We start from the raw sequence: 25,226 nt of genomic DNA, 5'->3' as shown, positions 1-25,226 counted from the left end.
TGGAAGGAAGCAATGAAGTAGTGAGCTGTCAACCACAGAGAATACTCAATAACACACACTCAATACTCAATATTCAATAACACTCATTACACATCTATCTTTGGGGTGCCTGGATGTACAGGTCAGCAGCTCAGCAGCCTGACATGGAAACACCACACGGAAGAATCACTGTATAGATTTTAATAGAAACCATGGAAACAAACAGGGTTACCAAGAAGACTGAATAAATAGAAACAAAAAAGGACCAAGGATAAAACTATGAGAATACCACACTTATGGGGCAGCTAAAGGAACCTAAAAAGAAGAAGGACAAGAGCTAAGATGACAAACAAAAGAAAATCCCCCTGAAGTCCAGGAAGGAATTTCAAGATCTGTCAAATGCTACAGAAAAGTCAAGCTACATAAGGATTGAGACTTGCCCACTAGACCTGGTGACTTGGTCACTGGAGACTTTAGCAAAAGCAGAGACATGCACAAAGTACAGACTCTGAAATATGCAGACTTTTGTTCAATTAATTGTTTCAAAAAGATGGAGACCGAACAGGAAAAAACACACAAATACCCAAAAGTTCCACAGGCTCTCCAACTAACTGCTCAGTTTCTGCTCAAGATCACTTGTGAATGTTTAGCTACATTTAACTGGAACCCAACACTCCTGTGACTGTAATATTTCTCTATGTCAGCAAGGAGAAGGCAATCAATGAGCTGTTAACAACCAAGTTAGGTCTCTGGTGACTCTTTCCCTCATGAAGAGGCTGATTGTTTCAGGAAAAGTGATTACGGTAGGAACAAACGGCAGGATTTCATCCTTACCTGTATCATTTCCAACATGCTTTAACGTAAAATTTTAAATATTTATAATCTACCTCATTTCTTTCAAACAGTATTATATACATATGCAGTTACTCTAAGTATGTCATTTTATTGCCCTAGGGCAAAGTCAAGGTTTCCTCCTCCTCCAATTATCATTATTGCCTTATAGCTATCATTTCACTGGGAGGGGAGATCACAGGAGCTAAGGATATTAATGGGCTGAGTCATTCACACACTTTTGAATCATGTGAGAATCTAGTATAAAATCAGTCATTCTTGTAACTAAACCAAGACTCAGATGGATTTACTCTCCAAAACAGCCACTGTTAGACGTTTGGCTCCCAAAATAACACACACCTGATGGTTTACATTTTGGAAATCACATAGCCCTTAGAAGTTTATTATGTGTACAAAGTCATGATAAGCAATCTGTTTTGTGTTCTGCTAGGTGCACTAAGTACTCCAAGCTCTAATTCATAGTCCGCTTGATCTAAAGCTACGAGACCTGCTTTCATGCTGGGAATCCAGAGGGAATTGTCTCACTTGGTCCTCAAACATTCATTCAACAAATATTTACTAAATCCCAATTGGGTACCAGGCATTACGCTCAGCACTGAGACATTTATGGAAGTTGGCCCACATTTATGACACATCACCAACCTAACTGGTCATGCACAAGGTAAATTTATATAGGCCAATACTGTCTCCATCTTTATATTAGCAAAAAAAGCTTGGTAAAGTTTTTATTGAAAGGCATGTCCAGGCCAGGAAACATTATGCTTTCACTGGGTATAACCTAATTGCACGTACATATGGAGATACACTATATTTTTCTACAGAGTTTACTATACTGTCTTTGCCCTGTTTGAAAATAATATATTTATCATAGACACTAATGATGACCAGCATGGATTACAGCCTTCATCTCATGCCAGTTTCTGTTGTCAATTGCACAATCTGCAGTGAACTCGGTTGGACCCAATTATTTGTAGTTGAGTGAGTTTCCTAGTGCCATTATTCAGTTTGACTTCTGACAAAACGCTTGAGAGAAAATACTTCCTTGTTGAGCATTATGACACATCGAATGGACTCCATGGTTCGCCAAGGTGTTGCAATACACCATTACTGAGCAGCTGCCTACCAGGCATGGGAACATCTTTCCTCCTTCAAGGCTTTCAGAAGAAGTTTCAAAATGGAACTTAAACATGTGTGAGAGAGCTGTTGGTCTCATTCTAATGGACCAGTCCTGCTAGGATAGTTGTCTAACAGATGGCAGCTGAATGAGGCAACTTGCCATGTGTGTGCATCTGTTACTAAACATTTATGCTGTTGAAAATTACTCCAATAAATTTCTCATGGCATCTTTCCCACCATAAGATTATGACCAACGGGAATCACTTATTTATTTATATGGGATGCAGCATTAGATTCCCATATGGGGGGCAGAGGGGAACCACCCTCCTAATTTTGCCTCTCGAGTATTTTTTACTTTTTGCTTTATTTTTTGGGCAGAATTCATGTGAACATGCATTATTGATTTATTCATTTATTCACCCATTCAATAAATATTTACTGAACACCTAACCACACGCAGGCACTGAGCTGGGCACTGGAGATGTGACAGTGAGCAGACTAACCTGCACCCTGCTGTTCTCATGCAGTTTGGGATTTCATGGAGGAAACAAGCATTATTCAAATAGTCAAATACACTATCAGCAACTGTGATAAGCGCTGTGAAGGAAACGCACCAAATGCTGGGAGAGCATGCACAACATGAATTTTGAGGACATCGTTTTCATGAGCAATGTTTTTAAGCACCGCGCAATTTAAACACAGGTCACGTGGAGGGGAGGGGAGAGGAGGGGGAGACTCGTCTCAGACACTGCCCTGCACAGCACCTTTCACCGGAGGGGTTCAAAGCTTTCCATACACAAGTGTCATGATCCCAGTTTCACAGATGTGAGGAACGGACAGCTACCAGCCGTTAAGCATCTTGCCCAAGGTCATGCTGAGTCAGTGACCAATGGTTTGCATTCATTCAAATCTCCTTTCAATTTAATTTCGCTTTGCCTGTGCCTCCAAGTAACAATTAAGAATGAACTTTTACACCCCATCTTAATTTTATGAAGACATAGTTGATTTCAAGCATATATCCCCAACCTTCAGTGGCCATTTGTCAGTTCTTGTATGAAAGACACTTATTCTGAATTTGAAATTGCCTTTCTTGTCCGCCACGCCTCTGTCATCCACAGAATTACTCAATGCCTTATTTACCCTTATGGTATTTCACCCTTATGGATTTTGTAGTGAAAAAAGTACAGCCGTGGCTTGACGCTAAGGTGATTTTTCTGGTCGTACCAAGTACCCCATGATCCAGAAAGACGATCTTTCAGAATGCTAAAGCATTTACTGGAAAGTCAGTTCCCGTGCTACCTGGGAGACAACACCTCATAAGGTCAGAGTAATGTCCCACAGGATGCTTGTAACCAGTGAATAATATGTGACATTCGTTCTCTAATAGCCAGAATATGTGGGCTAGGAAGCAGGGAACAAGTACACATCTTCTCCCCGTCACCATACCTAATGACCAATTTGCAGCCCCCCCACCTCCCATGGCTGCAACTCTAGTTCTGCTGGTTTAACAGTCTCGGTACCCACGAGCAGAATGATTTCACCGAGGGACTCAACAAAGCCTCCACTGATTTGGAAGCCTAAACTGCAACCTAGCAATTCTGAGCTCCTTGTGACACTGAAAAGACAGACAGACAGACAGATGAGGTTACAGAACTGGTTGGACCAATGAATCTTGATTTTCAAGGGTAAAGAGGATAGCTGCTCCAGAGTGAGAAAAGAGAGGTGTGTGTCGGGGACCTGAAATAACTCCTGGTTTTGCCATTTCTAATGGTAAAAGACAACGGAAGTCGTAACTAACTCCATACAGGCAGGAACACAGATACCCCAGGAGTGAAAGTTGACGTGTTCTAGTCAGATAAAAACCTACAGTCAGCTGTGAGCTGGCTGCGAACAAAGGGAACATGGAATGGGTAGTGGAGAAAAGGAGTTAATACCAAGAAGTTATGGGTTCAGGACTAATGGTAAAAGCTAAGACAGAAGTGTCCCTTCATATTTCTTCCTTAGTTTGACAAATACATATTTAGATTTTAAACTAATTTCTCCCTTTCCCCTTTTCCTAATATTTTAGAAAATGTAAGTTGGTGGCGAGGTGCCTGGGTGGCTCAGTCAGTTAAACATCTGCCTCTTGAGATTGAGCCCCATGTCGAGGGTAGAGCCTGCTTGGGGTTCTCTCTCCCCTCTCTCTGCTCTTCCCCCACTCATGTGTTCATGCGTGCTTTTCTCTCTCTCTCTCTCTCTCTCTCTCTCTCTCTCTCTCTCTTCAAATAGATAGATAGATAAACATTAAAAAAGAAAAGTTGGTGGCTCACTAGTTGTGGAGTACCAGAACACAACAATAACACACACAAAAAATAAGTGTGGCCCAAATATCCTGGACTTGCAAACAGTAACTAATAAGATGTTTGACCGGTCCACCTTTGGGGGAAAGAGAGAGCATGTGAGGAGAGACAGCTGCAGTATGTAAGTAGGGCATATTTTGTTATTGTTCCTGCTGTTTGAAAATTTAAGTCTGGGAGAAAAGTATATACAGAGGTCGAGCAGCTAAGCTCACTGGTCTAGAACCTTTCGAATACTTTTCCTATGTTTGGGGAATGTCCCGCCTTATGAGACCTCACTGGGGCCGGAACCCCAAATTTGCTTTCCTGGCCTCCCCTGCAGTAAGAACCCAGATGTCATGATGGCCCTTGGCCTGTGGAACCTCAATTCTTGAGAATGACATGAGGGAGTTGAATAGAGGGTGCCGGCCTAGCCCCTGGAACCAGATTTACCTAGAGACAGAACCTTCCAACCTCAGCTCTGCTGTCCCACTGGCCACGTGATCTTGGGCAAGTTACTTAACCACTCAAAAACCCGATTTCTTCATGTACACTCTAATCAAGTCAGAGGCTGTCATGAATATTGAATGAATTAATATGTTTAAGGAATTTGGAGCTCTGAAATCCAAAGACACTAGCCACTGGCCGCAGGTGGTTATTTAAATCTGAATTAAAATTACACAAAATTTAAAATTTAGTTCCTCAGTCACACTGTCACGTTTCAAATGCCAGTGGCTGGCGGCTACTTTCCCGGACAGCACAGATCCGGAACATTTCCACTTTCTATAGGAAGTTCTGCCAGCACGCGATGACGTACAGAATACGTCCCGGACAACAATCAGGCAGGGTGGGGTAGGTGCCCTCATCTATGACGGGCAGTCAGGGAAGGCTTCACTGAGCAAATGACATGAACAGAGACCTGAGGCAGAGTAAAAGGAGGTGAGGTGACAAGTAACACGGAGGGAGGGTGGGACAGGTCGAAGAGGCCAGTGTGTGTGGCCTTTCACCCCTCCTCTGAGAGATGGGAAGGCTCGGGCAGGAGTGAGGAGATCTGATTGCCTGTTTAAAGGATCACGCTGGCTGTTGTGATAAGAAACAATTTGGGGGAGGAAGGGCAGAAACAGGCCGCTGTAGTCATCTACGCAAGGGTGACGATGGCCGGATGAGGGTGACGGCAGCAGAAGGCGCCAAGAGGTCGTCACATTCTAAATACATTCTGAAGATAGAAACAACAGAGTTTACTGATGGGCCGAGTACGGGCTGAGAAACAAGGAGGTTGGGACAACTTTGGTTTTACCCTGACTGAATGAAAGAGTATAGCTGTCATCTTCTGCGGTGGAGAAGTCTGGAGGGACAGCTGATGTGGGAGGAAACACATGAAGAGTTTAGTTTTGGAAGGTTGAATGTGAAACGCCAGCGGGGAGGAAATGAAGTGGAAACGAGAAGACAGCTGCATACGTGAGACACGGTTTTGGAGAGAAGGCGGAGTATAGGTACAAACGCTACAAACAATGATCGAGTACATGGCGTTACAAGAGCACAGGAGAGAAATCCACTTGACAGACAGACATCGGGCCCTCCAGGGAGGGCTTCCAAAGCGAGAGAAGAGCACTCCCAGTAGAAGGGATGATGTGTACTGAGGCCAGAGGCAGGAGAACATTCTAAGAGCTAGCATAAAAGAATGGTAAAAAAAGGAGACTAAGCAGGGGAATATGTCAGGGAAAGACGTCTGTATTCAATCCTGATAGTAGTTAAGGAATAGCTGAAGATGGTAAAGCTGTGAAAAGGGCAGGCAAAATAATGAAAATGTCCAGCTTAGAAAAGACTGCTTGGGCTACTAGACAGAAAACACTGGAAGACGGCACAGCTTTGTGCAGCAAACGCTCCAGGGGAAACTGAAGACCGAAGACGGGGAGGAGGCCGGTGAGCTATCTGAGAGTCGGTCAAGTCTGGAGGCGGGCGGCACGCTGGAAGGAGCTCGGGGGAGGAAGGACGAAGAGACGCTTTGTGGTGTGCGAAGCTGGGCGGACGCCATCGCCGTTCACCAAGCTACGGCAGCTCAGAAGAAGATCGGGGGCCAAGTTGTCCCCGACGCAGGCTGAATCTAAGGAGCCCGTGAAAAGCGGGGATGGCAGAGAGAAGAGCGAATCTGTCTGCGTGATTCTCAGACGAGTGCCCGGCGCGGAAATGAGGATCTGGGCCTCAGCAGCAGGCAGACGACGATTCAAGTTACAAGCACGGATGTTCTCTCTCTCGGGAAGAGAGTGTAGTGTGAGAAAAAGGGCCCAAGAACAGGCAGAATACAAAGATTTAGTGGGCGGGGAGACATTCAGGAGGGTTCACGAAGGAGACCATGGAGAAGTGGCCAAGGAGCTAGACGAAGAAAAACAGCCGTGCGTGGGCATCAATGGAACACGGCAATTCAGCAGGGAGAGGGTGTCAATAGCAGAGAAGTCACGCGAGGAACTGACTGAACAATACCCACCGGATTTTGCACAAGGTGTGGAAAACTTCAGGCATGTCACTAACTGTCCGCCTCAGCTTCCGTCTCTACCCAAAAACATTACACCGTCCACTGCACAGGCTGTCGTGAGGATACGCGGTAACGTGTAAGAAGTACCAGCAGCCTCAGACACACGCAGCACTAAAAACTGCTCTATTTTTGTCGCCACGTAGGTCAGACAGGTCATGGCAACAAAGAGAACAGAGGTAGGAAGCACGGAACGATGGCCGTGAAGTGAGACGTGCGGTTGGACAAAGAGCAGGTGGCAGAAAAGAGGGACAGTCCTTTTCCTTTTCTTCCGCCCTTCTGCGGATGTTTCCTTTCTCCCTCCTTCTAGATGCAGCTTAGAATGCAGCCATTCCCATGAGCCTGTCAAAGGGGCCCTGTTAAGTTTCTCTCAGAGTTTACACAAAGAACCGTGTTTTCACAGCCTTTTAAGACAATCATGAGTCTGTGAGACGGGATGCTATGTTCTTTAGAAGGGCAGCTTAAATTCATGAGCAGTCCCACAGAAATTAAACCCATCGATTAGTGATTTCAAAAATTCTCCTAACAGTTTTTGAAATGATAAGCCAGGTAATGTTTATCAAATGAACATTCTAACTACATGATTAAGGAGACCTTTGAACAACCAATGGACTTTCAGGTTAGTTTCGACACTGACCAAACGAGAGTCACAGAGAAGTTTCCCAGATTGCGCATGCTTTCTTATCAAGGACTGAGGCACTGCCTTTCAGGGGGGCAGAGAAGACAGACTGAGAACACGGTCTCTGCCACTTGCATTTCTAATGTAAGAAACACTGAGATTTACATAAAAGAGTTCCACTGATTTTTTTCCATATTATAACCATGCCCATCCTATTTCTTCCACGGCCTCTTTGCTGCGGAACTGACTTTGTAATTCTTTCAATGCAACTCTCAGTACATGAAGCCCATAGTATGTGCCCTTCCCTACCTGCTTATTCTGTTACACCCATCAAATTCAAGGTTCCTCGAAAAGCCCCAATTACTGAGGATCTCGATTTTCTTATACACATTTACATAAACTTCCCTTTTCCATACAAGTCCGCAGTCACTGGTGATACTGAGGCTCTCTGGTGGTAAAGAGGCGCCCTGCTTTCGAATCTCAACAATGAAGGACGTATTCCTTGCTCTAGTCTCCGTGTGAGTGTGTGGAGGGGAGACAGCAGGAGAAGGGATGTACATACTTGGGGTTCTCTCTCCTGAAGAAAGCAGACTTGAGAGGAGACTGGGGAAGGCTACGTTTCACAGAAGTGCTTTCTTTCTGAGCATTCGGAAGCAGGAAGACCAGCCTTTAACACCTGGAACCGCTGGGGAGCAAGAGCGTCTCCACCATGTTCCATTGCTTCCCTGGGTCTTCCAGTCACTGGAGGATCTCAATAACTGAAAGACGGAATTCAGCATTTCCGTTATCATCTAAAAGAAAGGGAAACGCAAGTGGTTTTCTTCCTTCTGTTCTTGCTAAGAGTCCATCAGAAAACCTATTTAGTATGACTGTAGGAGCCAGAAAGAAGGCAAAATACCGATTTCGGAAATACTACATTTTCCCCTCTCGGTCCGTAACTTCTAACGTTCTTAAGTGCCACAAAGATTCTAGTAAATAGACCTCTGATTTCAAATCCCCTGTCTTTATATCACATACACATCTACAGCATGGAATGGGGGCAATCCATAGATAAGACGCTGGATCTTTCCCTCAGTTACCACATCTCACCCAACACGATAAAGACTCTGGAATTACCAATGCTCCAGTAGTTCATTAATGATCCTTTATCCTTACCTGTTCCATTCACTCCAGCCTAACAGCCTATCAAATTCTCAGATGCTGCCTTCTCTATAATTACTATGGCTTCCTGATATTTGAAATTACTTCCCACTACTAAAGCTATCAAATTGCCTTTTCCCTTCCAATTCATCTCTTGTGAGAAAGGTTTCCTGACTAAATGAAAATGAATTCTATCCATCACAAACCTAATCAAAAAGCTACTATACCCGGGAAAATTAAAACAATGACCAAGACAAAACCGGTCGGATGCTTCCTAGTCTGTATACAGTACTTTTTAGAATAATTTACATAATCTGATTCTCGGCGCCCAGAGAGATTAAGTAACTTCCTTGAACCAAACACCTAATAGGGGACAGAGCTGAGGCCACAGGGTAGCCACCAAGTCTGAAAACACAGATAATACTATTTCATAATGCAGTGTAATATTATATAATTAAGCCATGTATTGTGTGTTCACCTACATTTCCAGACTTGGTGGCCACCCTGTAAATCCAGATCTTCTAGCCCCAACCTATTTTCCTTGATTCTCCCACACATTTTGCCCTGGAAGTACTAAACAAGGGGGCAGTCAATGGAAAATACCACCTTCCACGGGGATGATATGTAAACATAAACCAGCTTTCCTACTCTGTTTCCCAATTTAATTTCACAGCCTTGTGCCTGGAGATTAAAAGAGGCAACTAGTATTTTCTGAATGCCTACTACGTGAAGCCTCACTTCCTATGAGGCATGAAGTATTTTACCTACATTATCTCATCTAATCCTGGTAGCAGCCCTATGAGGCGTCACCCTCTTTTTACAGATAAGGAAACTGAGGATTTCAACAAGACAAGTCACTAGCCCAACGTCATACAGTCAGGCACTGGAGGAGCAAGGACGAGTCTGGGTCTTCTGATTTCAACTGCAGTGTTCCTTCCACTAACCCAGTGAACATTCCTTACATGTTCCATAACATGCCACACACTGACCATGGAGAGACTTCTCCCTCAGTGCTTCTAAAAATCAATCATGAACAAATCTACAGGCTAACCTGGCAAGAAGAAAACGGTTACTCAACCTGAGTTAACTGAACACAACTTAAAACACCGGGAGGCACAGAGCAAGCAAGAGAGCAATGTTGGCAAGGTTTACTTTTGTTATGGAAAGGACAGAATGTTTTAATAATACAAATATAAAGCATCTATAAAAACTAGGAAAAATATAAAAACTATAAAATCTAGAACAAAAAATTTACTCCATTTTTATCTCAAATCCCTAAAATTCTTTCATATTCACACCACTGCCACTTAACAAAAATTTTTTTTCAACGTTTTCATTTATTTTTGGGACAGAGAGAGACAGAGCATGAACGGGGGAGGGGCAGGGAGAGAGGGAGACACAGAATCGGAAACAGGCTCCAGGCTCTGAGCCATCAGCCCAGAGCCCGACGCGGGGCTCGAACTCCCGGACCGCGAGATCGTGACCTGGCTGAAGTCGGACGCTTAACCGACTGCGCCACCCAGGCGCCCCCCACTGCCACTTTTAAAATATAACAGACACAAAGTTTCAGAAAGATCAATACTGGTTGCTCTAAAGTCTTTTCTAATAGAGTGTTAGAATATGAAGTCTTTTCTAACATAATTATTTTCTACTATAACAGTTCCATATAGCAATATTCTTTTCCTCAAGTAGTTCTTTACTACTAACAAAATCCCTCCCTTATCCATGTCAGATCAGTGTGAAGCATCACTTTTTGTTTAAGCTAAATGTTCCAAAACTTTACCTTTGGGAAATTCGTAATAAGACAGGTGTAAGATCAGAAGCTTACTTTATAAATGGCACTAGACAAAGGCATTCTTACTCCCTAATGAAATCTACAACTCAGAGTAAACTCAATGAACTCTGTCTTGAAGCATGACAATAACCTTGAATCACAGGTCAAAACACAGAGGTTCAGGGACACCTGGTTGGCTCAGTTGGAGAAGCATGCGGCTCTTGATCTTGGTGGTCATGAGTTCAAACCCCATGTGGGGTGTAGAGATTACGTAAACATACAAAACTTAAAAACAAAAAATATCAAGGTTCAGAATAACCTCTTGAGAATAACCATGTGACCTCAGCATGTCCCTTAACCTCCCTGAGGCTCAGGGTCCATCACATCTACTTTTCCTAACCTGGAGGGTTGCTGTGATCATTAAAGAGGTCTAGGGGCCCAGAGGGCTTCTCACCCTTCACCCTGGGCAAAGGAAACTGGTTTCAGACTTTTAGTCCAGGGGCCAGGGGACTGACCAGGGGACACTTCCAAATCTGGTTTAATCAAACTATCAATAGCCCTAGGCAAATATCAAATAATATGGGAAGCCACAAGAGAAGTAAATTCATTATCGTCCAGACTTAGGCTAAATCTTCCAGGACGTTAATTTTTTTTTTTTTACATTTATTCATTTGTGATAGAGAGAGAAAGAGCATAAGTGGGGTAGGGGCAGAGAGAGAGGGAGACACAGAATCTGAAGAAGGCTCCAGGCTCTGAACTGTCAACACAAAGCCCGACGCGGGGCTTGAACTCACAAATCGCGAGATCAGGACCTGAGCCGAAGTCGAACGCGCCCCCAGGACATTTTAATCATAAAATGATACCCATACTACAACTGGGCTTTGTTATGGTTTTATAGACTTTGGATGACAACGAACTACTGATGATTAAATCCTTCTTAAAAATTTGTCTAGACTGGAACAGTAACTTGTATAGGAGATGGTGTTCCATGATTCAATTCAGAAATCCAAACACTGGGAATGATCTTCCTCTTCCCAGCTCTAAGAGCTAACAACAGAGACTCCCTTCCCATTCTTTTTGGCAGAATCAGGAAGTCTCTGTCACTCTAGTCCTGTGGCCACTCAGACACGAAATGTCAGACGGGGACTGTCAGGATGTAGTTAACTATAGAATAATCACCTTTCATCTTTTTGGGGGAGGGGTCCACAACACATTACTGTTTATAATTTCATTTTATCTACCACTAGCCAGTGAGGTATGCAGGACAAATACTATTATCACTCTGATTTAGAAATGAGGAAGCTAAAGTATAGAATTAGCACGACTTTTCCAAGGTTACAGCGCAGCAGAGTATTAGAAGCCAGATCTTTATTTCCCAACCCAACACGCTTATCAATCAAACACCAACTGCTCAGGAAAGGGGGGAGAAGGAAGTAAAGGTGACTGTGACTTATTTAGACTAATTACTTAGACTAATTTTGCCTGGCTTTGTGAATTTTCATTAATTTCCTTCTCCATTGTTGCCTGATGAGTTAGTCACTGAAACTATCAGATCAGACATTATAAATTGTTTAAAATTATTTCCTCATTGTTATATATAGATACTCAACTTCAAGTGTTTCATAATAAAGTGACTCAGGGACTAAGCGAGCCCCATCTACATGAGTCACTTGTTGAACTGTTACAAGAGATTTATGCAAAACTCTTGGGTGGTGGGCGGGGAGGGGAGACAAAAATAAACATTTACCCAAAAAGATGACTAAATTAAGGACAAAAAGTGAAATGTAAAACTTCCACAGTTTAAACTGTGGGATGGGAAAATAATTGTGAGGAAATAAGTCACCCATCACCACTAATACCCAGTTCAGGTAGTTCAGAAGAGTTCGCCGATTTAAATCACCATGTAGTGGACATTTTTGTGGAAAGAGAAAGAAATTAAAAGTTAACAGGACAATGCTAAGACCATGCCTTTATACAGCACTTTGCCCTCGCCAGGGCTTTCATGTATGTTATATCTCAGTGTGTAATCAAAGAATTACTCTAAGATAGGAATGAACAGATACTATGGAGTTCATTTTGCAAACTTGTTGAAGGTCACGCAGCTCTTCAGTGGACAGGCGTCAAAGGAAACTCACTCATTAAATTCAATTAAATTAACACCGAACAGTTTACCACGGTTAATGGGATCATACACATTTTTATGCCACAAAGACAAAACACTTGAATTTCATATTCTGGTAGAGCAATTTCACCACTATTACAGAAAATGTGGTAGGACATATCCTAATTTCATCTGTATTATTTATAGGTGCTTTAAGTAATGTCTTAAGAACTTCTTCTAAGAAAACACTAAGCATGCAATGTTTCTGCTGGGGCTTTTTAAAACATGGTGTAACCACACTGCACAGCAAATTTAATTTCTGATTTTGCAAGAGGGACGCTGTAAGCACGCCTAGGGTTTAGTCCATTTAAAGTTCCTATTTTGTATTTCATGTGACATTTTTGGCTTCTGTTACAATGTTGGGGGCTAAAATAAACCTCAGGATGACATAGAGTGTAGTGTGATGGGTGGAGAGGGTTTGCTCCTTGGTACCAGTAACATTCCAAGGACCACGAATAGCTGTGGCATTGAGAAGGCAGGCACTGAAGCGTGTGAGACCCTGGGTGTCAGCAGAGGGAAAGGTAAAAAGCAAGCCCAAGTCAAGGACGTGGAGATTAATCATGTGATGCAATCAGATTAAACTATTTCTGGTCACCGTGTCCAATTTTAAGTAACAGTGATTTGGTCTTCCTACATTTCACTTTCTACTGGAAGATAACTAAGTGATTATTTTAAGATGAAATACAGGATAGAAGAAATAATTACAAACTGTTCATAACAACTGATTGCATTACTCTAGCCCATGAGAAAGGAACACAAGGATTTTCACTATTTTAAAGAATGCTGTATTATGGGACATAAATTTTCCTTCAAAAAGAAAAGGGGGGTAGAGGGTGACACCTGGGTGACTCAGTCAGTTAAGCCATCATCAACTCTTGATCTCAGCTCAGGTCATAACCTCACAGTTCATGGGACCCAGCCCCACGTCAGGCTCTGCACTGACCATGCAGAGCCTGCTTGGGATTCTCTCTCTCCCTCTCTCTCTGCCCCTCCCCCGCTTGCATGTATGCTCTCTCTCAAAAGAAATAAACTAAAAAAGAAAAAAAAAAGGCAGAAAGAAATGAAATTCAAAAAGCTCCAGTGGTTGAAATATCAGGTTGGCCATGTCACAAAAGAAGGAAAGATAAAGTGATACTACTTCGAGAAGCTGGAGGCTTTCAGAGAGGAACAGAGTTAAAAAGACCGTTTACTCTCAATGACAGTTCACTGGGCACTGGCTCCACTTCTAAAAGAAAGCTTTTCCTTACCCATACAACCGCAAACTCACATAGAGCTTGAGAAAATGAAACCCATTTATATTCTCCCCACTTACATTCTATTCTCTCACTTGTCAACAATTCATGGGGATCACACATTTGAAATAAAGCTGACGACTTGCAGAGAATGCATCAGAGCAATAAATCCAATGCATTTTCCTCTCCCGGTATTTTTTCAAATGGGTGCTACCAATAAAGTAAACACAAATGACTTCAAGATGGAAATGTAGCTCGAGGACTTCCTCTGTGCACACAGGTATATAGTTATGCTATTTATTGAACTATCTTGCTTACATCTTTAAGTAATTTTTGGCTATCTAAGAAGACACCTCAAGTTGGTCCTGAATTACCAAAGTGTTTCCTCAGTTGTCTGGTTCTTACCTCTAGTGTGACCCCCGCTTCAACCACCACTAACTAGGGTATAATCTCTTGTAGCTTGTTGCTACAGACGTTAAATAGACTTCGTGATCAGAGAACTTCGAACTCAACCGCCAATGCCAGGCTGCTTGCTGGCCTCCTCAAGGGCCCCGCCCCCTAATTCTGCCCACCCCTTCCTGGTCACACCACCATGGGGACTAACGTCCCTCCAACCCCAGGCTCTGTTCCCACCACCACCAGATGCCTTCTAAGGAGAGAGGCCCTGCCTTCAACCTCCGAAGGAACATCATCTCTGGCCTTTCCCCAGTGGTTTTCTACTGCCCCATCTCCTCTCTGAATTTTAACTCAAAATTCCCTTTCAGATGCTATTTAAATCTGATCACAGGAAATGACTTCTCCTTTACACAACGCTCTGGGCAAGGTTATAAATTAGTATGACAGAACTATTCCAGGTGCTTTCGTGCTATCATTTTCCATCGTTACCGGAACTCTAGGACTAATTGATACTAGCACCCCTACTTTAAGAAGGAACTGAGGCTTGGGGCTCAAATGTAGAAAAGCCAGGAGAAAGAAAAAAGAAAAAAAAAAAGCAAAGGCTCTTTTCCCTTACTCTGAATTTCTGAAGTAGGTTGTGATGGTCTCTGCCACATGATTTCACTGTTAACATTATTTTTAGCAATTCTGTATATACAGGTCAAGAGGCTTTCGGATCTTCATTAGTCCAAGCATGCTGGCAGGAACTGAACCACTGAATTATGAGACTGATAAACAACCGCTTTCAGCTCCATGCTAAGAAAATGCTTTCATTTTGCAGTGAACCTTAACATTTGGTGACCCAGTCCCCATTCGACCTATTTCCCCACCTCTCTTCCACTGCTCCTGTCCGTTCACTGCCCATTAGCACAGGCCCCTGCCCGTGCCCTTTCCCGGCCCACCAGCACCACTGCCAGAGAATCGGGAAGGCCTCAATCTCAAGCTCTTTAATACTTACCAATTGTGCTGAAAAGTCTGATATGTGTGGAAGGAGCTAAACTATCTAAAACAAGGGTTTGACGCTACAGATGGGCTGTGCTCGATGTCAGAAACAAAACGGGAGGTGGCTATATCACAGAACATTCATGTCATTTAAATGACACAAGTAATTAGCTGCCAGGACTGCGTGGGGGCCACTGCGGCCCAGATGCTCAGCGTCTAACTGGGGTGGGGTGGTGAACCAGGTCTTTCAAAGTCCTGCTTGCTTTCCCTGCACACATCGCTGCTATGTTCCTTCTGCCTCCCCTGTACCCTCCTGTCTTCCTCTCCTCGAAAACATTTCCTTCCCTCCGCTCTCCTGAATCGATGCTCCACACAGGGGTCTTGTTTGCTTCACAGACCGATAGCCAAGCAATTGCTGCGTATATAAAAAATACTTTTCCTTTCTCCATTTCGCTGTTGGAATAATTTGCGTGGTCTTTTCAGAGGCCTGGCCCTTTCCTGATCTGACACACTAACACCTCCCAGGCCCGTTTCAGAATTTCAGATAGGGAGTTTGATGCACTCCCCGGTTCCCTGGATGCCACGGATTACCACAATCTGCTGGGCTGACCTCTTAGCCTCCTCTGTAATATAAGCAGGTGGACACTATAGAAACAGCTCCCAAAGTGGGTTCTGTAGATTATCAGTTCTTCCTCCAATGAGATTTTCTAGTTAAAGAAGTTTAAGAAATTACTAAATGTACTTCCTTTGGAGAATCACAATACATAAAAGCATATTAAAGGCTTTGGTGTCTTTAAGGAAATTCTTTTAATCAAGCATTCCCCAAACTTATTTGACCACGAAATCCTTTTTTCCTATTATACTTATTCACATCCTGATTAATTAGTATTATGGAGCAAACTTTAAAAAATGCTGCATTAGAGGGGTGCCTGGGGGGCTCAGTCGGTCAAGCGTCTGACTTCGGCTCAGGTCATGATCTCACAGTTCGTGGGTTCGAGCACCGCCTCGGGCTCTGTGCTGACAGCTTAGAGCCTGGAGCCTCCTTCAAATTCTATGTCTCCCTCTCTGCTCTTCCCCCACTCACGCTCTGTTTCTCTCTCCCTCAAAAATAAATAAAAACATTAAAAAAAATTTTTTTGAATGCTGCACTAGAGACTTACATTAACGCCAAGTAGAGTGTAAACATTTTATAATTTTGAATAAAACCCAGCACTTAATACCTACAAAACACTCAGGTGGACTTCTATAAACCACCCATAAAAAGCATCTACAGCACTTGGTGACCTAGAAGATTTAGATCTAGATTCTTTCCTACAGAAGCAACTCAATTAGTGAAGTACTATAGCCGGATCTAACCACTCTCTCTGTGTATTAGACAAAATGCTACCAAACACCATCATAATTTGGGAATAACTGCAGAGGGAGTTCTAAAGCACTAGAACAGAAATTAATTACCAGTAATCAAAGAAACAGACATATTCTGGGCCAAGTAGCTGCAGAGTGAATACCTAAAACCAACTTTTTTTTTTCCTGCTTAACTCCCACACCTGGGCAATATTCCTATAGACAAAAGGCTCTATATGAAGCATTAGGAAACTTTTTACGAGAAAAATGGTAAAAGATCACACACCATTTTGTTGTGTCAAGTATAGCGGGCAGGGAATGGAACACAGGGTCTTCTCCAGTACTTTCCCAAATGGTTCCAAGAGATTTTCACTAATTCCACGGTCAGCTCTCACCTTCCTGCTATTGTGCTGACAACAGTAATTTCTGTCATGCTCAGGAATCTTCTGTCTTCAAATTTTGTAACCCCCAAACTAACTTCCCCTTCTTTTTTTGTCAATGACTCACAATGTGGAGTACATTTTTATGTTCGGTCGGTAGATGGTCAGAGCTAATAAATTACATCCTCTGGCCCGAAACTTCCTTCAGGCGCTATGAAACATTCACTTTGCAAGTGGGGAATGCTCCTCAAATCTGGTGAAACTGAAATGGCAACTCTCAAGTTGTAAGATACCTCGTAAGATTTCACGTCAAAGTAGTGGATGTTAAGGTAACTTGAAAATAAGATCTACAAAAGGCAAAGCTTACAAACTGATGAAAGGTGAAGGGTGAGAAGGCATAGGGAAGTGATAGGTCAAAAAACATTCTAAATCATGTAGTTGCATAATAACAAGGCTGAGGGAAGCTATACCTTTGACCCACCTTGTTCTTTTATTATATCTAAGATTGTGTTAGTTTCAACAGCTTACATGAGGTGTCTTTCTACACTTTTGACTCTCACCATATTAGTTTACAACATGTGGAAGCAGCACACTAAAAGAACAACATACAGGTAAAATCAGACAAAGAGTGAAAGTCTGTTCAAGTAACATTACACAATGAAGCATCATGACAAAAACATAAACACCAAAGTGTAATGTGCATGTCCGCTAAGCTTCTAGGACTGGATTGCTCATTGAAAAGAATAGCGGATGTGTATTTTAATCTGTGACTGCTAATAATGTGAGTAACTCATCTGAGCCTGTTAGGATGTTTATCATTCAGCTTCGTGATGCCCATCCTTTTTCTCCAGAAGAATTAAGGTTAGAAAGTTGCAAGGATCACCCCCACGACAGTGGCTGGACTCTAGCATCTTATTTGAAAAAACACACACCTGAAAAATGGACCTGAAGATTTCTTGAACTAAACTGGTTCCCACCCTCTAGAATCTGAATCCCCAAGATGGGACTACAGGTTTAATTAATTAATTAATTAATTAATTTTTTCAATGTTTTTTATTTATTTTTGGGACAGAGAGAGACAGAGCATGAACGGGGGAGGGGCAGAGAGAGAGGGAGACACAGAATCGGAAACAGGCTCCAGGCTCTGAGCCATCAGCCCAGAGCCCGACGCGGGGCTCGAACTCCCGGACCGCGAGATCGTGACCTGGCTGAAGTCGGACGCTCAACCGACTGCGCCACCCAGGCGCCCCTACAGGTTTAATTTAAAACAATCACATAAGCACTGAAATACACAGTACAGAGATGCACAGTATTACCAGCGTTTGTTCAAAACCAATTCACCGTTTCTCTTTGGGAAGGATGACCCCTGCTCGACTAGTCAAATGGCCGGAGAAGCAGAAGAGCGGTAACAAAATTATTCTTAAATCAACTGCTGCCATGACTTGAATGACTACTCACAGTTCCTGGCTCATAGTAGGCACCCCTGTCTGCGGATGAATCAATCACTGGCCAGCCTTACGTATGTTACACCACTACTCTACATACTTTAAACTTTCTATATAAAGCAGTAGGCTTTCTCTGGCCTCATTTCTCAAATTGTCTGAAACTCTTGACATTGACACAGCCAGTGAAAAGATGCTTCCATTTCATGTAGAAGTGGCAAAGACAGAGAAGCTATATATCACGATCCCCATGCTGAGGCTCGCTTGACCTTCATCTTACATTAAATACCACTTCCTGAGGAAGGAGTTCTCCAACCACTCAGCAGTATTATGCCCCCTGAGTTATGAACTCTCCTTGAACACTTTATTTTCCCTTTGTTGTATACAGCACCAGTCACTAATAAGATTTGTATTGCTCTTTGTCAAACACGTGTCCCTCTCTCTAGACTTCAGACATCCTGAAGGTGGTGGGCATGTGGGCTTTGGTGACTGACCTAACTTGTTGCACCTAGAACTGCCTGGCACATAGGTGCTCGGTAAGTATTTATTCAACGAATGTTTGAAAACAAGAAGCCCATTTCTGAGAACAATGAGAATAATATACTTCAATATACTCAAATAATAAAAGCTTAGAAATCAAGGGAAGAAACATGAGGTCATCAAAAGCATAATGTTCAGAACATCACTGTCCTCGACATGAAACCGAGGGAAGTTTTCCCCTGGCCGTCACAGCGGTAAAAGAAGTTAACGGTGCCATGAGTGTCTATGTCCCGTTTTACAGGTTTCAAAGAGCTTTCATCACGTGTGTGGTTCACGACTGAAAGTCTCCCAAAAGTTCATGCACAACTTTCTGTGGTTTGACATGAATGTTTTAAAGAGCTGTGACAGCTAGACGATATACCCATTTATCCCGAAAGTTTTAATGAATGACTTACAGACTGTGAAATTTTTTTTTAGGGATCACTGCATAATATTCCCTCTATAAACCAGCTGGGACAAAATCTTTTTTTTTTTTTTTTTTTTTTAAGTTTCAGAGCTCTGAAATAAATACTGATTCTAAATAACATCTTCAGGCATTGTCGATCATAGGAGCTCTATTTTCTCCAAGGACAAAGAAATGCAATCTGAGAGCTTCTGCTGTGTGCCAAAGGGACTTCCCAGAGACTGTTGGCAAATGGATCCACACCTGAAAGGTTCCAAAGTAAACTTTCTGACACCTTTTCAGAGGTGTATGACCTTCAGAATCCTGTGAAGGTGAGAGTAGGAGAGAGACATCTATTTAAACAATAAACTCTAATACTCTGTGATGATGTAAAGACATTTTTTTAAATTTCTAGAACTGTATGAAAATTCACAAACAGAAAGACCAGCGGGTGGATCGCAATTCTGGCAAATGTAGCGATGGAAACACGACTTGCCTTTAAGATCTTGTTCCACCTTTTAAACGAACGTTTGGACATCTGAGTTTGCACAAACCCAGTATCTTACGTCTCCATCAAATTTTATGAATGTCAAAGGTTTGACACATAGTCTCTAATCTGATTCACACAATAATCTTATGAAATAGGCAGGCCAAGAATTGTATAGATGAAGAGCATGAGGTTCCTAAAGGTTAACTTTCTTGACTCAGGATCTAACTTAGCAAATGGAAGAACTATGGATGGAAGAGTCTCTGATCCCTAGACCACTGCTATTCCCAAAGAGCCACACCACTCTGGCCCCTCTCAAAGTGCTGCTCACTCTTTACTCCTTGCCAAAAAAAGCAGTGAGAGAGCAATGTCCATAACTTCAAGTATGTAAGGAGTACGCAGCTTATATATAAAGTGTAAAGTATTTCCCTCAAAATAATAATGGTCATATCCCCCGCTATGCCCCCACATGGTTTCAGGTCAGAGAAACCTCATAAATATGATTTGCGATTCTTGGTCTTGTATCACACTTACGTGGAGGGCACCACTTTGCATCAGAAAAAGACACAAAACATGTTTTCTCCGCTAATGAAAGACCAGAATCACTAAATCCAAGTTGCTCCAAAATCTAGTGGAAGGTTAGGGCTGGAAAGTAGGGTAAAACTCAAAGTATAATCTTTCCTGTTTAGTAGGGTGGGGATAATAGGGTAGCGTCTCAAGAAAAAAGAAATGCTGTTAACTACTGAATGAATATTGGTGAAGGTTTCTTTTCTTTTTTTCGTTCTTCTTGTCTTTTTTTTTTTTTTTTAATGAGTGACTTGGCTTTATGAAGGAGGAAGAGGTCAATTCATTACATAAAACACCTTAAACATCTGTGAATCCTAGAGTTTAACAGAGAAAAAAATCACATTAAGTTCTTTAACTGCCCAAATCTATTTTCTTATCTATACTGTACCCTGTGCTATTACATTTGCACAACAGCCAAGTTAAAGATAGAAAGGCCGATCAAATAACCTCCACTGAATGTAAGGGTCAAAGCAGAATTGATCCATATAATAGGCCTAACCCTGATCTTGGTTGAAAATATATTTAGTCTATAAAGTCAGCCTTGTTCTTTTAAGTCAGTGTTCTCCAACCCTGAATACATATTAGAATGAGTTTTTTTTTAAATATACTGGTGCCCCAATCCTGCTCCAGAAATGAAATCAGAATCTCATTAGAATAGGAACGGGCTGGTTCTGAGGGTCAGCTAGAGTTGAAAACCTCTGGTCTAATAAGCGCTTTTTGTTATCCAGTTTCAAATGCCCCAACGTGATGTCACTTTCATATTTTCCTATGGAAGGAATACTCCCAGTCCCAGTACTCATAGCGACAATGGTAAGAAACATCATACTTTTACAAGATGAATGAGTTTACTACTTCTTGGATACAAAGCAGATATTCTTAAGTCACAAATACTACACTTAAATACTAACCATTAAAATCTTTTTTTTAAATTTTTTAAAAACTTCATAGAACTATGAACATATAACTATGCAATGCTCATTTAATTATGGCTTAAGTAATAAACTATTTTCAAAAACGTATCTTCCACTGAATAGTAGCCAGTCTTATAAAATATTTGATTTTTGGAATTTTCCCATAGATAGAAGTAAGAAAAGGCAAATAAAGAAACCAGAAGTACCAGATACCCTATTACACAGGTATCTGAAATCAGTTCAAAGGGGAGTTTCCACTGCTCAGAGGACAAAGGACTTCTCAGAAATATTACTGCAATCATATTGCTCATTTCTTACTCAACCCGGTACTGCTGAAACGGATGTTGCTATGTTCCCACCTTAACTGCCTTATGTGGTGTTCCTGTGACAGCTGGAGTCAACAAAGATAAGTTTGGCTCCTGGAAAAACCAAAATGTCAGCCTTCTTTATTTTTAAACTCGCTCTAGAATTCTCCTATATTATCTGATCCTATGAATTTGACAATAGCTGCATATTAGGTAAAGCTAGAGAAGGAGTAACTAAGCCTGGTCTAAACCGTGTGCGGAAGTAAACATAACAATAAAAACACATTCTATGCAGTTTTTAGATTTTATAAAAATCTACTCACGTTCAAAGTAGGCTTACACTGAAGATTTCAAGACCAAAAAAATGCATAATATTCTAATGTGAAAAAAATGTTTTAATGTTTATTTTAATTTTTTTTTTTTTTTTTTTGAGAGAGAGAGAGACACAACATGAGTGGGGAAAGGGTAGAAAGAGAGAGGGAGACACAGAATCTGAAGCAGGCTCAGGGTCTGAGCTGTCAGCACAGACCCCAACGTGGGGCTCGAACTCACAAACTGTGAGATCATGACCTGAGCAGACTGAGCCACCCAGGCGCCCCAGGCATAATATTCTAATTAAACCTAGGTGGCCTAGCTGGGAAAACACTTCCGATTCCTTTTCTATAAACTACTTAATTAAAAAGAAATTAACAGCTGCTACAGTAATGCTAGGGACATATGAAAGGATGGAGGAAATTTTGATTTTGTGTTTCTGTTTTCAGGTCAATGAATTGTAACCAAGTATTACCAGGTGAATAGTATAAACTTACATGATTTATCGCAGACTGAACAGCCTTTACGTAATGGCTTAGTTCCCGATCCATCATGGCCAATTCAACCATTGCCTTGTCCATACTGTATTCACTACTCACTTCAGCTGAAAGAAAAAGAAAGCAATTATTGTTTTCAATTTAAAATGTCATTTCTGAAAAAGTTGCTCCAACCTAATTATTATCATCTAAGCAATTTTGTAAAAGGTTGTACATGTTGTCTGAAGACCTCCTTAACATATGTCTGTTTCACTCAAAATTCTAAGAATATACTCTGTAGAAGAAGGCTCAAAAGTTGGAGTGGAAAAAAAAGCAGACTCAGACCTAGGAGTTCCTAAGATTGTGCCACTTAGTTGTATGATCTTAAACCAACCACGACACTTCGCTCAGCCTCAGTTTCCTTTTTGGTTAAAGCAGCCCAGTCATGTATCTGCAAATGAACCTCACGGGATTATTAAAGATCAAATAAGAAAGATTTTCATTTCTAGTAGGTTAGGTTATGTGGACCAATTCTACTGAAAACCACAAAAACACTCAGGTAAAACAAGAAGGAAGGAAGGAAGGAAGGAAGGAAGGAAGGAAGGAAGGAAGGGGAGGGAGGGAGGGAGAATTCTTAAAAACAAGAGTCACAAGATAGAAACAATCAGGCAAAATCTAAAGAAAACGGAAAAAGAAAAGCAGAGCACAGAACGCCAAAGTTGCATAGCTTGCCCCCAGGCAGCTGGGTCTCTACTCCTCGGAATAGAGGAACCAGAGGTAATGCCACCCTGTTCTTCCGGGCTGTGGCAAGGTTGGCCTTAGCCACTGAGCAGGACAGAGGTAAGAGGGAGAGAAAACAAACCTGTTTCTTAAAAAGTGTGACCACAAGCCAGTTCTCCTGGTTCTGCAGCCTAGGCTGCCCTGGGGAACCTAAGCTCTGATCTTGGCGTGAGGTGGTCTCACCCCGAAAGCACCCACAGGTACTCCCCTCTGGAGGAGACATTTTAATCCTAGGTCTCAAATAATCCCTGCAAGTAATTACGAAGGAGAATGAGCAGATCACAGGGGGAAAAGGTAAAACAACAAAAAACCTTACAAACACAAGAAAACAAGACACCAAGAGTAAGAATCAGCAGAAACAGATCCACAAATGTTTCAGAGACTGGAATATTCTACCAGTTACTGGAATTCTACTAGTCAGAATATGAAACAACTATGCTTACTCTGTTGATAAAATACCTGATGCAACAAGAGACTATGAAGAGTGACTGGAACACCAGAAAAGCGGGGTAATGTTCTTAAGTGCTTTTAAATGTATTTTTCCCGCCAACCTCTAAACATACAATTTAATAGATCAGGAAAAGATCAAGAGCGTGAAATAATGCAAATGTTAACATTAAAAGAGCTGAACAAAAAGAAAGTAAAACTAACTTACGCAATCACATTTGGGAATGCCCATAGTCCATTCACATACCTTAGCTCACACAAATGTCAGTATTTCTTGTCTACTCGGAAGAACAATGTGACAGATCATCCCAAAGTCATGAAATAACGGAAAACGCACTTACATCTTGGCTTTTGAAAGTGATTTTCCTAGACTTTAAAGTGGTGTTTTGATCTTACAGTAGTCAGTGATGAGCACATTTTAGAAAGAGTCTCCTGGATGAACCTGCTTCTGGTAGAATGCCTCCTAGCTTGTTAACACCCAGAATCCACACTGTATCTGTACGCGTATCTCGTTACAGGGGTTTTCGTTTGTTTTTGAGGAAGGGGAAGGGGCAATGTTTATGTAAGAAAAACCTGTATTTACGTTCCCCAAATTAAATACATTTTTAACAAAACGGTGTATGAGAAAGGAGTCAAGTCATATTCCAAATAAAACTGTTAGACTGTCACTCACAGGTCAGTGTTGTGAAATGTCCACATGTTAACAAGGGAGACAAGCTGTTGAGGTGTTGCTGATACCAACATGGATCCGGTGCTATGCAGACAACAACTGTTTGGTTTGTGACTTATATAAGGCAGGCATTTTACTGCGTCTGGTTAATCAGTGGAATTCAATACACCGTTAGCAATCTCCCTCTGGGACTAAATGACTTTATTTTAGAAAGCAAGTAAAAATGTGCCTTTGACATTAAAAATGCTATGAAAGAGTTTGCAAAATAAAATAAATGGGATCACAGTTTTCATTATCAAGGTCCCACAGATGCTAGCCAGACTTGAACCAGATGGCAATCTCAGATATAAGGCCAAGGAAACCTTCCCCACAAAGGAGAAAACGAGTGATAGCTGCTGGGTCGGGGTTGGACGGCATGAAGCCTGAGGGAAGAATCTTTGGAGGCCATCTGTGGCTTCCTGCAGCCTCACCTAAGGCTCCAGGGCTCAAAGAATGTTGGGACAAGCAGAAGAACCTAAGTGATGAATAGTGCAGCCTGAGGCAAGAGAGGGAAAACACCAGAAAAGATCAGGAAGCCAGTCGGAGAGGAACTGAGAATCACACTCCACCTGAAGGTGACGCCCAGTGCCCAGTCCGCTAACTTCGGGCTAAAGGCAGTGTCTGGGGCCGCTGCAGAGCCACAAAAAGGGCTGTAGACCAGAGACCTAAGACCTAGAAGGAGGCCCCTTGGCAAAAGAAATCCGGAAGAAAGGCCAGGAGGGCATCCCCGTCAAGTAGCAATCTTTAGGATTCTTTCGTGTTCTTCTTGTTAACCTTTATTTCCCAGCTGCGATAATAATCTCTTTTAACACTGTGATATGTATTCACGTTTCAGAAACGGCACAGGGCACCTGTGTCCTGCCCTACGAAAGAATCAACGTGAGGAAAGAGCACAGTGTTGCATGAAAAAGGCAAACAGGCCAAAATAAATCCCCCAAAGGATTCAAGAGGAACTGGGAATGACCAAGGACACGCGGGGCTGGCTGTTGTCTAAAGAGTGGGCGTGGGCTGGGGTGGGTATGTGGACAGCCTGCTCTTTTACTACACAA

General features: G+C 42.2%; 1 protein-coding gene across 2 annotated transcripts in view; it reads right to left on the bottom strand.

The window, feature by feature from the left end:
* Positions 1-25,226, bottom strand: part of NSMCE2 (NSE2 (MMS21) homolog, SMC5-SMC6 complex SUMO ligase) — a 217,346-nt gene that overhangs the window by 155,839 nt on the left and 36,281 nt on the right. For both annotated transcript variants that reach the window (XM_043601746.1, XM_043601745.1), the window contains exon 3: positions 22,263-22,369. In XM_043601746.1, the coding sequence (XP_043457681.1) occupies positions 22,263-22,369 (107 nt within the window). The remainder of the gene's footprint in view (positions 1-22,262; positions 22,370-25,226) is intronic.

The sequence above is a fragment of the Prionailurus bengalensis genome, chromosome F2 (genome assembly GCF_016509475.1).
Source record: "Prionailurus bengalensis isolate Pbe53 chromosome F2, Fcat_Pben_1.1_paternal_pri, whole genome shotgun sequence".
NCBI classification, from domain to species: domain Eukaryota; kingdom Metazoa; phylum Chordata; class Mammalia; order Carnivora; family Felidae; genus Prionailurus; species Prionailurus bengalensis.
The sequence above is the reverse complement of the archived record's forward strand: the minus strand, read 5'-3'. Positions and strand labels throughout refer to the sequence as shown.